Source organism: Pelmatolapia mariae, linkage group LG15 (genome assembly GCF_036321145.2).
Source record: "Pelmatolapia mariae isolate MD_Pm_ZW linkage group LG15, Pm_UMD_F_2, whole genome shotgun sequence".
NCBI lineage: Eukaryota > Metazoa > Chordata > Actinopteri > Cichliformes > Cichlidae > Pelmatolapia > Pelmatolapia mariae.
Genome location: NC_086240.1, coordinates 27,278,709 through 27,292,271, shown reverse-complemented (window position 1 = coordinate 27,292,271; position 13,563 = coordinate 27,278,709). Strand labels below are relative to the sequence as shown.

General features: G+C 43.0%; 1 protein-coding gene across 1 annotated transcript in view; it reads right to left on the bottom strand.

Moving 5' to 3' along the window:
- The window catches only part of adgrg6 (adhesion G protein-coupled receptor G6), a 60,078-nt gene that overhangs the window by 27,479 nt on the left and 19,036 nt on the right, over positions 1-13,563 (bottom strand). The window contains exons 6-10 of the mRNA XM_063494689.2: positions 2,306-2,394; positions 1,396-1,448; positions 935-973; positions 677-822; positions 344-434 (exon numbers count right to left, since the gene is read on the bottom strand). Coding sequence (XP_063350759.2) covers positions 344-434; positions 677-822; positions 935-973; positions 1,396-1,448; positions 2,306-2,394 — 418 coding nt within the window. The remainder of the gene's footprint in view (positions 1-343; positions 435-676; positions 823-934; positions 974-1,395; positions 1,449-2,305; positions 2,395-13,563) is intronic.

Below are 13,563 nucleotides of genomic sequence, written 5' to 3'. Positions count from 1 at the left end.
ATATAAGCTGCTTTTACTGCTGATTTTATCACAGTGGAGGTTCTTAAAATACATTCTGGGATATTTCATGCAGTCTTGATTAATGACTCTCCCCAGAAACACGAAAACCTCACGATGATCATGAGAACAAAGTGCCTACAAAAGATGGATATGAAATAAATAACAGTTCGTGAATATAAGTGCAAATCCTAATATTTGCCTTGAACCTGTGCAAACGTGCTCGTTTCAAGGATGATGAAGGATTATTGTTAAGTGGAAAATAAGAATATGGAGCTGGAAATATCGCAATCAAATATTCGTGTTTGGCTGCATTCAGCTCATGTTTTGTGTGTGTTCGTGTTACCAGGTCCTCCATTTCTTGTTGGGGAAGCAGGGCTGGTACCGAGTAACGGTCGGTCTGGTTTCAGGCCAAGGCGGGTCATCCGGACAATTTTCTTTAAGCAGAAAAAAACAGAGTGATTTCACAGTTTTGAAGCAGACATACATTCATATAATGAAACAGGAAAAACATCCAGGGCACAGAGTGATCAGAGAAGGCAAACAGACAGACTTTAGACAATAAAATCCACAACAAATCAAATCCACAGAGTTGTGTGAGTGATGTGCAGAAACCATTCTTCTTTATAATCTCCGGTTCTTCTTTTTCTGTGTTTAGCGTTCAGTGTAACCTTCTCACCAATCCGTTTGACTTCCACAGAGGCGCTCTGGATCGCCACACCCTCTGCCACGCTCCCCTGTCTGAGCCGGGCAGACGCATCATCGATGAGGCTCAGGCTCTCGTTGGTGATCTCGGTATAAACCAGCAGACCACGGCACTCGTAGCTGCAGCAAAAAGAGAGATGCCAGAATGACCTACCATCCTAAACACCTGACTTCTATGAGCTGGTGAGCACATAATGACAGGAACCTGCAGAGTTAAACAGAATCATGCTACCTGCTCAGGTTTCCTGCAGTCTGTGGACTCAGCTGAACACTGGAGAGGGAAAAGAAGAGAAGCAGCAGAGATGAAAGACTACAAACAGAGAAAAATGATAAATGTTGCATGAACACAGTAAAGTGCCTGCAGCCAGGAGGAAGCACATAAGTCAGACTTTTACTGTTCACCTCAAAATATGACCCAGGTGCGCAGAGCCTTACTGCTCAGCTTTAAACACCTCACACATCTGCACTCGTGCTCACAGGAGCAGGACAGTAAACTTCATCCTGGCGTGACCTGTTGCTCTCACAGGTCTAACTGTTTTTAACCGTTTCTTTTTTCTCTCCTTGATGTAGCTCATCTTTTTAGCTATTATGAAATGGCTGAAGACGAGCACAGACCCAAACAGCATGACCCATACAAAAGCACCTTTGCCCTAGGTCGTGTGCACTTTGTGTGATAGCTGTTTGCAGGATTACCTGATGTTGTCCACGTAGACTTTGTGGATCCAGTCCTGAAAGGTCTGATTGAGCTGTAAAAATAACAGATCGGGTTTGAAGTCTGCTCAGCACTGAATATTAAACTACTGCGTTGGTGTGAAGAAGCTAGGAAACTTTATGTACCTGCTTCACGAGTAAAAACTGTTCCAACAAATCTAAGTCATCGCTTGTTCAGGTAAAGGTGAGTCTTGCTCCCGACCTCTGTATTCTCCTAATCTTCATTTCTTTAGTTCAGCAGCTCAGAAAATTTTTTCACTCCCGTGTTATCTTAATTCACTCTCATTAAATAAAATATGACGTTAATCTTGTTTATCACAGACCTAGAGGTGAAGTTTGAGTTCTGTTCAATAATTCTGCACCGGTGTTTTAGTGAACTCATGTAGTGTGGCTGTTTTGTCTCCCCCTCCTGGCAGTGAGAGTGATCGCACATTTGATCTTTTTGTTTTTTAGATATTCTGACACTTTTTGTTGTTTCCATTTCATTTTTATCTGCAACATCATACACTTTCTGCTAGCTGCTGTAGCTACACCACCACTATACCAGCCACCCAGAGTTTAGGTGTAAAACCATCACTGCCAGTGCAGGAGCGCTGCCACAGACATCAGATATTAAACTATGTTGTACTGAGAGAGAAGATAATAACTGGAAGCGGTTCTGAAATTTTAGTTTTTTTCTGTGTTATGTTTTGAATAAAATACATTTTACACAGTTTTTTGACTTTGTATTGAAAATCATATTTTAGTATATTTCTACGTTTGATAAAGTTAAGCTGCTCAGAGCTTCAACTAATTAAAATTATGAAAGAAAATCTAATGAGGTCTGTCGCTGCTGCCATGGTTACGCTCACTGAGGTCTGGACATGGATGAATAAGTGGAGTAAAAACTCACCCAAAGAGCCACGGCTGATTTAAGCGTCTCCCGTGTCGTCTGCGATCTGCTGTCATCCACAACAAACTCAAATCGGTAAAACTGCTCCTCTGCAGACCAAGGTGAGAGCACAGGAGAAAGAAAGAAGAGCACTTCAGATTCGATGTGCAACAGCTAATTCATACCGAGCCTGTGGCACATAGCAGGAGACGGCCCGAGCGGTTTGAGCTGATCGAGTTATGTAAAAATCTCATTTTGAAGTAAAATGATGAAAAATGGGAACACACCGCCTGACGGATAATAACGTCGGCGCTGAGGGGAGAGCAGTCATTCCCCTTTCTTTTTCAAACTGCACAAATCAAAGCGTCGAAGCAGGATTCGTGCAATTTGAATCTTTCTCAGGATTGTTTGACCCTTTGATCTGCGTTCTCACAAATCCACCTTAAAAAGGAATAAAAAGCACAATTATGAAGCAGGTACGTTAAAGATCTGTGGTGAAATGTAAATATTACAGAGTTTTGGGGTCTGAAATTTCCTGTAAAATTAATTTATTGTTACACAGACTCATTTAACTGAGTTTTTGTGTGTGTGTTGATTTCCTTAAAAAACAGATACTTGTAGAAAGTAACGACTAATGGAATTAAAACTGATTAAAGCTTATAAAAAAGGGGAAAAAAGAAAAAAAAAGACTTTTTAACCAATACTTTCGGTTTCAGAGGAGGCACATCCAAGCTCTTCCTGTAGGGCCCTCCATGCTCCTGCTATGCTTCACACCGGCCACGAGATGTCTCTCTAATATCTCTAATTGTTAGTAAATGCTGCTGACTGGAAATGAGACCTCCACTCCATCAGGTCTGGAGGGAAATCCTGCAGGCTGCTTATCTTTGGTTATAAATATACTTTTCAGAGTTTCAGAGCGCCGCTGATTGATTTTGAATATTTGATTTGATAGCAGAAAGTAGCATGCGGACGATGAGAAGCACCAAAGCAGGATGCCTCTACCAAGAAGCTGCACGGACTGAAAAACGAATATAAGAAAAGCAGAAAAACGATGTAACAAGTAAAAGGTGTTGGCAGTTTATCAGAGAGGAAAGAAAAACAGGCAGAAAGTAGACTACAATCCCTTTTTTCACTACAAGTACCAGGCTAAATACCAACATCTGATTGGTTAGCTAAACTCATGGTTAATGAACTACAATGAGCCAGAATCACTTTAAACCAATCACCAGTCTCAACTTTGATGGGAATCCCGCCCAATCACAGCATTTGTACTGACATCTATGATTCGAACTACTGACCTGCTCTGAAACCCAACCACCTGAAGTGAGTATTCAGTCTTAAAGTCTTTGTGTTTTTAAACCATTGCATTGATATTACAACTCAACCAAAGACTGACCCATAACTGACTGTACAACAGCTGAACATGTCATTCTGAGATTATTCTGATTATTCTATTATAAGATTATCCGTTACTGGCAGCAGGAGCTTGGTTTCTTTGGGCCGGGCCAACAATGATATCAGCTGGTAAGGTCTGAATCGCTGTCACCTCAGATTAGGGAGGAAGTGTTGAATGGGGACCAGTAAAGTTCTTCAGAACCAAAGCAGGCTGGTTGAATGGAGTTGGTTATGGGAACACTGTGAGGTGGAAACACCATAAAAACACTTAATAATATGGACACAGGTGTCCGTATGCATTTGTAATGCTGCTCAAATCAAAAAGTTCTGATTCAGACCCTTTAAAAGACTTGAAGACTAAATACTGTATTTTTGTAATTTTGTAATTTTACTGACTATTTATTTTTATTTTCTACGACAACAAAGTTGTACTGTGTAACATACTATTCCCCGATGGCAGTCCACACTGACATGTAAAAAGAAAGCGTTGTTTACACCGGCAGGGCAGTGTGGGCCTGATGGATGGATTTGCCGTTGGGGATCCCAGACTGGGGTGCAACGTGGCATTTTTGAGGCCGCTGCTGCTGCCGGCGTTAGCTGATGGACTGAGAGCTCTCAATGGAGGTGTAGGAGAGGAGATCTTTGGGGTTATGAGATGCCAACCACTGGCAGCTGCTGGAGGCGTTGGGGAAAAGTTGAGATTGTTGTCTTTGATGTTGCCAGTGCCGTGGTCTTGGTTCACGTCCCCCTTCATTAAAGCTCCTGAGCTCTGGTTCCTGCTGTGATTCGACACGCTTGGACTTGAGTTCAAACCTGGCTCTGAGGCGGTTAAATTTGACTTTGCTGCTGTGTCTGCATTCACGTAACGATCTGGCCTGCTGCCTGTCATGCTGCCCTCCGACACATCCAGACTTCCTTTTTCTACGAGTGCACTAGCATCTTTAGCTGCTGTGATGTTGGTCATCGCAGCCGGTGCCACAGGAGAGTCTCGGAGTGCCACAGCAGTGGTTGAATTAGACTCAGGTATATATTTAAAGCCTGCTGTGTTTGTGGTGTGGTTGTCTCTCCCAGGAGGTAAGAGCTCATCAAGCCCAGAAATGAAGCCATGATTTGCGGTCTTGATAGAGAAGCCAGTGGGGGATCTGGAGGTGGAAGAGGGGGTATTAAGGTCAGAAGACTGCAGGGGGGTTGGAAGAACCAGAGCAACATTCGGTTGTGATGATGTAGCAGAACCAGGCTGATAACAGGATTCAGAAATAGGACAGGGAGTATTCTGCATATCAACAGGAGATGAGAGAGAATTCAGGGCAGATTGTGGAGTTACATGCTCATTAGGGTGATGGCCTGTTACAGCGTTTAAGATTACAGCAGCTTCGGTGCTCACAGGTGAGACATGCTCATTAGCAAAGTGTATCTTTGGAACAACATCTGCAGGGTTAAATGGAGCAGAGAGATGTGATAATCTCCCACCAGCAGTTTGCTTATTTGAGGCCTCAGATATCAAAATGCCGACTAACGTAGACTCATTTTGTGGCTGAGAGTGGTTTGTAAACTGTGATAAAACCTCCTCCTGGTTAGGAGATACAAGCGGGCGTGACTGGATGGACTCCGTGGAAACTTGGCCAAAAGAAAGAGATCGAGTGTTTGAGATAAACTCCTCAACTGGCTGTGTGGTGGGTCTTTGTAAGGATTGTGCTGCTGTGGGCTGCAGGAATCTAACAGTAGGACGAGTGGGTGACAAGGACCCAATTTCTGTGTTCATCATGCTAGCAGGCGCTGCTGGCCATGTCGCCTGGCTGGGGAGGAGAAAGGAGGATGAAAGGGTGGAGACAGAGGGTGAGACAGGAGGACAGGTGTATGACAGGTGCTGAGATGGAAGAAGAAGTGAAACACTTTCTATGAGAGAAACAGAAGATGACATGGAGGGCGAAAGGACAGGAAGCGAGGGTGTGAAGAAACTCAAGATTGGAGATTGCTGCCACGGACCCCTGGTGTTGAGCCCATCACTCCTAAAGTTCTGAGTGTGTGCCTGACTGTTAGAGTGTGTGGGCAGCTGTGTGTGTGCTGAAATGTGTGTCTGGATCCGACTGCCGGGTTGTACAGTGTTAGCTTGTGTCAGGCCTGAGACGTGTGTTAGATCCATCCCCGGAGCGTGCCGGGGGGCGGTCACACCAAGCTGTGCACTTGAGCTGTCGCGGTGTGCCAGCATCTGGGATGGATTCAACAAAGGCGGAGTGGAGAGACTTAATCCACTGTCATAGCCAGCAGGGGCCTGCGAGTTGGTCCGAGCGCCAGCAGCTCCATTCGCTTCTCCCTGGTTGTGTAAATGTGAGACTGCATGTTGCAGCCTCCAAGGATCTCTGTTAACAGTCGGGCTGGAAGAATCTCTCTCTTGTGACCCAGACAAAGATTTCTGAGTCAGAACGGTTTCCTCTCCCATCATCCCCTCTGTCTCACTGACAGAGTCAGTAAACAAAGGGATGTGAGAGCTCTGAGTTAAAAGGAAGACATTGGAAGATGATGTAGAAGAGGCAGAGGAAGAGGGCGGTTCTTGCTTTCCATCAATATTTGCCCTGAGCAGAGCCAGAGTGTGATCATGGCCCCAAATACCAGCTGTTGGCAGTGAGGTCAAGCCAGTGTCAGTGTGAAGCACTGAACGAGTTTCTATCTCGCTCAAATCTTTCTGATGAGAATAAACTAAAAAGGGTCTGACTGACAGGCTAGCTGCGTCTGAGGACGGCCACAAAACCACTGACAAATTTAGCTCCGATTCAGGAAACTCTAATTGTGACAGGGCTGGACCAAAGTCCGGTACAAGCGCTGCAGGACTGGATACCAGAGCCTCCACAGATAATCTTGAGGGAGTTGGGTTAGTGTGACTAAAGGAGTTATCTGAAAAATCTTCTGCATGGGTTAATGTATGTGATCGAGTATCAGGGGACAGGTTGTGCACAGTGGAGGGCACTTCATTTCTGTTAGCTTTAGATAAACCACTAGAGGACTTTTCTGCAGAGTGGTATTCAGGGTGCAGTGCACTATCAACAAAAGGAGACTGAGATTCAGCTGGGGCTTTAGAAAAGAGAGGAAATGACAACAAAGATGCTGTGTCAACCGTTGAGTCCTCAAAGTTCTTTTGAAGATTCGAGGACAGAAATGACAACACAGACACTGGCATGTGAGCAGTTTCTGAAAGCCTTCGCTCTGCACGCTGGGAAGACGATGGCAGGAGGAGGGAGGGGTACCGAGGAGCAGCAGAAGGTGGAAAAGGAACCAGGGTGGGCCAAAGGGGATCAGAGGCCAAGGGAAGGGTGGGGCTGAGTGGGGAGTACTGGGGTATGACAGTTTGAATGGGGGAGGCATGGGCGGAGGTGGCAGTAAATTCTAACTGAAAGAGAGAAAAGGGAGAAGTAGGAGGTAGGATACTGGATGAGGAGTAGTGAGGGCTCTGGAATGGCTCGTGAAAGGGAGGAGATGGAGGGGAGAGAATGGATGATCGATGGGGAATGACGTGCACAGAAGACTGTATGTGTGCATGTGCGTCTGTATATAAATTGTTAACCAGACTACTGCTGGCTACAGCTAGTCCAGCTTTACTGCCCAGAGGGTTTAAAGAAAGTGAGGATATCTGGGCCTTGTCTTCCTTCTGTGGCACAAAAGAGGAAAAGATTTGTTTGGGGAAAACCACCTCGGTGAGGAAAGAAGGGGAGCTTAGATGTGCCATCGGCAAAGAAGGTGTTGGCTGCATGAAGAGGCGGGATGAAGAGGAGGGAGGAAGGGAAGACGGCATTGCTTGCAAACTCAGTCTTTCCAGTTGTGCATAGGAACTTTCCTCTTGTTTCTGTCCACTTGGACCGCTGCTCTTTGGAAGCTCGTGGTGGGTTTGAGCTGTTGTCAAAGTCTGATTAAGAGTGCTGATGGATGTTTCTGGTACCAGTAGGTCTGGTGAGTGATCTTTAAAAGGCTTGATGCCTGCTGCTAGGATGCTGAGCAGGCTTTCTGAGCCATTATGGAAATGTGTTTGGGTGAAAATATGTTCACTTCCTCTTTCAGAAGGAGTTGAGGGTTGAATGAAAAGGTGGGAAGCACTTTGCGGGTCTGAGTTTCTGGCATCAGGTCCAGTATTGGGTTCTTTGGATAAGGCATCAAATTGATATAATCTATAAGGACTCCTTTCCCCTACAAGTTCAGTCATGTCATACATGAATGGCTCAGAGCCTGATGAATACTCATTATCCGGTATCTCCTGATCTGTCAGGTTACCCGCAGCAGATGTTTGGCTTTCACCACCACTCATGTTCAGGAGTGACCATGATGAAGCAACAGGTTTGTTCTTCCTAATGCCAAGTGCTGATAATGATGACAAAAACAACGACGATGATGATGATGACAGTGGTGCTAGCCCAGCCGCAGCAAATGCCTCACTTTTATTCTGCTGCAGAGGTGACCCCTGAGGTGAACTTGAAGCATGAGATTCAGGAAGGGACTTTAAGTCCTGAGTGGTGGTAGAGACCTCCGTTTTGGAGGCTGACTGGTGAAAAGTTTTTGGTTGGGACGTAACAGAAGAAATATTTAGATGAATGGTTGCAGGCGTCGAGTCTTTCAACCCATCTGTGTCTCTAAATCCAGTCGTTGGTGTGAATTTAAGCCTGGCTGTGGATTTGAGATCAGCTAATGGAACAGCAGGTTTTGTGATGTGAATCTCCACCCTAGGTGGTGCTTTAGTGGTAGCTTGATGTCTTCCTCGGTTTGGCCTCTTCCTCAAAGGGGTTGAAATGTACCCCAGGGAAATCTTGGATCTTCGATACCGTGGAGGTCTTTGGAAGGGAGCAGGGGGTCTAGGGCGGGTAGCTTCAGATGGACCAGAGGAGCCAGGGACTGAAGCTAAGAATCTGGATTGATGAGCTGAATGATGGGGACTGGGGATTTGAGCAGGGGGATTCAAACGACTGGACGTAAGAGATCTATGAAGAGAAGCTCCTCCAGGAGGATTGCGAAAAAACGCAGACCTGGTTTGCCTGATTTTGTGGACTAAAGGAACTGGATGTCTAGGGGTTTGGGAAAAAGAGAGTACAGCAGCAGTAAATCCAAAAGTCTGTCTTCTGAGGTAACCAGCTGGCCAAACAGTCAGGGACCTGGACTTCAAGGCCATTGGCTCAGGTTGCTGAAGCATAATTTGAGTCTCCTCCACTGTCACCGGGATATGGCCGATCGAAGCAGATGTAATTATAGTAAAAAAGCAAGTTACATACAATAAATGAAGGTAAAAAATGCATTTCAAAAATAAACCACTAATATAGGACACGATAGATTTACATAAGCCATCTCAACATCCTTCAGTCACAGACAGTATTGTAGGATTGTACAGTGATTACTATGTCTGTAACAGCGATATGAAACAAAGGTTCTGTGAGTGCATGAACCATACGAGAAGAAACCAAAGCAAAAGATATGACTATGACTATAACTAGGTTAGGCTGATTAAGCAGTTAAAGAGCTAAAAAAGGAGAAGGAAACAAAAAAGACCCCCAAAAATAAAGTTTCACGGGCCTTAGATCCTGCAGTGCAAACACACAGCTATTAGCAGAAAAGCCTCACATATTCCACAGGAATGATGAGGAGTGGCTAACACTGATCTTGGTTTAAGAACTAGACATGGATGTGTGAATGTTACCCCAGGAAGAAGCAGCAGGAACAGCTATGTTAGTCTCTGGTTGGTTAGTAGTCATGAACTGCAGCTGGCCAGATGTTTCTGGAACAGTGTGTAGAAGAAGAAATGAGAGCAGGGACTAAAAGAATTAAACATGCTGAAGAAGAGTAAGAACAAATCAATGTATTAATAAAATATTTACAGGTTTTGATGAAATAAAACATTTTAAGCAAGTATTTTTCATCTATAGTACTGTACAAAAGTCTTGAGCCACGCCTCATTTCTTTATATTTTGCTTGCAATGAGCAGACTTGGTGGTCTTGAGCAGTAGTTCTCCAGCTTTCTGAAGATCTTCCAGAGTTTTCTTTGGACGCTGGCTGCTTTTTTCAATCCCGTGCTTGTAACTGATCATCCTCAGGGGAATGATTTATTGTTCGGTAACTTACATCACACTGACCTGTGAATCATTCAGTTCAATTAAAGTATAAAAAGCACCTAATTAAAGGGAAGAACCTGAGTTTTGCCTGAATATAAAAGACAACCTAACAAAGAACCAGTTGGAAACTGTATCTACACTCAATTTGTTGCTATTTACCTGTCACAAAAGCAAACCATTAATCCCCATTTGGGAGTACAAAAGATGAAGCCTGAGGCCTAAAACTATCCTCAACAGTATATGACAGTCAAGATCTTAAGACACAGGAAATAAAGGCCACGTCCAGATAACCAGAATCAACTTTTTGGGGACACGTTTATGTTTATAAGAGCTGAGGCTGTGGCACAACAACATCCTATCATATACAGTTTCTGTATCTGCTGCATAAATACTACTGTTAAAAATCCATGCAGTTAGACAGTGACAGCATTATTGCTGCCAGTTTTGGCAATGGTATTACTATTCCTCTTACCATGCAGGGTGGGGTTAGTATCTGGATGGTTAGTGGGAAAAGATGAAACAGCTGCCGTGCTGCTGGTTGGCTGTTGGGCTACAGGAAGTAAACAATCACAGATTATCAGTCATCTGAACTGACACATGCTGTCGCTACATCGCTGCTTCATAGAGCTTCATATAGAAATGCCATATTTCTGATGTAATGTGGTATCAGTGATCAGTGTCACAAATAAACTAGAAACAAAGACTGATTAATATGGATACGTCTGTTGGTACATCCTTCCTGCTGTCGCCAAAAAAAGCGTGCATGATATATGTTATGATGCCAGCCGCTGCATGTTGTGAACACATAACATAAATCAAACTAAATTCTTTGAGCTGAACGTAACAGGTTAATGAGCATGAACACCAAACTCCACCACATGTGGAACAAACTTCCTTTGTGCTCCATTGGGCCGTCCTTGTACAGTAACAGGTGAGTGGCCCTGCAACCTGCAACCATCAAAGGTTGGACGAGCACAGGGCCTCACAGTGGACCGAACGCACCCAGAAAAGTTGGTGTGAACGTACCTGTGCACCCTCAACTGTTTTTTTAACAACAGTCACAAATGAGCAGGTCACAAAATATCCAGCAACAGTAAAATAAAGTGTAAATATAAATGTAAAGTATAAGGAACTGCAAGCTGGAATCAGTTGTGTTTTGGGGTGTGGCTTTTATTGTAAGGATTAAAAGGCAGCTATAGAATGGAGCCAGCAACATATGAACGTCTGCATTAGATGTCATCGGGACGTTTGTGAAAAAGAGCTGCTTTTTGCAGGGAAAACAAAAACACACAGTGACACTGACAGAATAACAACCGATTCAAAATGCTCACAGTGGACTACATCCCATATTAATGCGTTCAAAATGCATCAATATGAGAACAACAGCTGGTAAAACAAACCTAAACTGTGGAGACGTCAATACGATGCTGTATGCTTTATTGTAAGTTGAATTTAAGTTTTTGGGTTTTGTCCTTCCGTCTGTACCACCAGTCACTTATATTATATATACTAAATATATATTTGAACTATTAGTTCCTATTCTCTTTGCAGATATTATCCACTAAAGGACGGAACAATGAACTTGTACTCAAAGCTATGCTGTAGTTTCTTCATGACCTTATCTTTTTGGGGTGTATTTGGTTTGATGTGTAAGTCTTCAGTAAAACATTATACATCACTGAACTGACTAAAGCATGTTTTATATTTGTGGTAATTTATGGATCTAAGTGAAATTTTCAGAATGCATAAGCCATATGGATGGTGTGGTTTTTGGATACTGATGAAAAACAATTTGGTTTTTGGAGACCTGATGAGTAACTGCGTTATGAGTGGACTCATTACCTGATTCATAGCATGCATGTGTGAGATGTCTAATAGCCAAGCATCACTGATTGGCTGAATACTAAATGTATGTATACACTGTTTCTCTGTAGCTGACGAAGTTCATACAGACAGAAACACTACAACTGAACAAAAATAATGGTTAGCGGGATGGTGTGCAGGGGTTATATCATATATTTCTCTACAAAACTATTAGTCAGTGAGCTTAACCTGGATGTTAAAACTGCAGAGTAAGAGCAAAGTGAGAATAAAATGTAAAAAGCTTCCAGCGTGCTATTGATTGGAACGCCACTTTCCAATTGTGCAAAGAAGCAAATCTGACTTGTTGGTACCTCGCTTTGTATCTGTGAAAGGACCCATTCACTTCAAGGCAGTGAAAGACCTTAAAAGCCACTTCTTCTTCTAACTACCCGTCATTACAGCACATTCATGAAAACATAAAAACCTCACTCAGTGACAATTTATACGAGTTTTTCCACATGTGTGAGTTTTCTCTCCTTATTCTAAGACTAATTTGAATCAAATCCATTACTGGATTGTAAAATATGACTACATAATTATTTTAGTTGGGATAAAAACTACAATATTTTGAACTTTGAAGTCACATCATTTGGGAAAAAAAGTAGTGTTTCGTGTGATGGTTACAAAATCCTGTGACCATTTACCATCATGTCCACTTGGATTTGGGTTTTAGTAGCAGCTTTTTAATCTTTCTTTAAAAAAAAAGATTAATTACAACAAAAACAGCCGTTAACAGAGTCATAAAGAAGGGCAGCTAATGACAACACTGTATATGAAGATAGTGTTAGCTACCTTACCATGTGCTGTGCTGCTGGATGCAGAAACATTAGTATCGGTAGATGCAGTGGTAGGAGCTCTGGTGGTGGTGGTGATGGTAGTATTAGGCAAAACTGATTAGATCAGATTGGATTATGTCAGTAACACAAAAGTATCTTGGATTCAACGACACATTAATGATGCATTATGAGAAATGTGAAACTTGCTGACTGAACAGGTTATTCTAACACAAAGAACGGTTACCACTCACTGTTGAGGTCAAAGGTCGACTGCCAGAACAATAACTGGTACAGAAATATTCTATCTATGCTGTTTCTCTAACACCACAAATACCACTAATTAAAGATTAAATGTTATGTAGTCACAGGAGAGGTAAACTTTTAATGTTAGGAATCACAAGGCCGTTGAGTCGTAGAATTCACCTGCATGGTTAGCAGGTAAAGACTAAACTGTTGTTGTCCTGCTGGTAAGGCTGCACGCAGTGTTTAACAGGACTGCATAAATCCTGTGAAGATTTTCTTCTTCATGTGAATGTCTGTAGATACAATAAGCTATGTGCCAACCTGAAGGAAGCCTATGATAAAACTTAGATGTGTAATTGTACTGGTATTTAATTTTCATGACTAGACTGGGAGGGGTCCACCTGAAAAGGTGGCCAAATTATTTAGCCTCATGACATTTGGGAGATAAAAGTCCTCATATAACTTTCAAGTAACAATTTCTCTATGTACACACAGTGTATATGTGTTTCTTGGAACCCATTGATTAGTCTTATGGATTAGCGTTTCGAGGTAATGGCCATTTTTGGGGCTTCCTGTTCAGCCTGTTTAATCATAAATTCAATAGTTTAGGGGGACACACTCATTTATTATTATTTTTGTTAGGTTTTGCACAAGAATCAAACATGAAAGCAGATGAAGCCTTACCAGAAGAGGAGGGGCTGGTTGCAGCGGTGGCAGTGGTACTGATGATAGAGGTTAGAGGCATGCGAGTGGAGAGGATGCTGGGAGATGGAGTGATGGTAGAGAGGACTGATGATGACAAATAAAAGGATAAGGCAGGACGAGAGGATGACACATGCAAAAACAAAGTGGTTATAATGCTAGCGCGAGCATGTGCTTTTTCCCAAAGTCCAGTTTGAGTGCAAATGTTCCAGAAGGT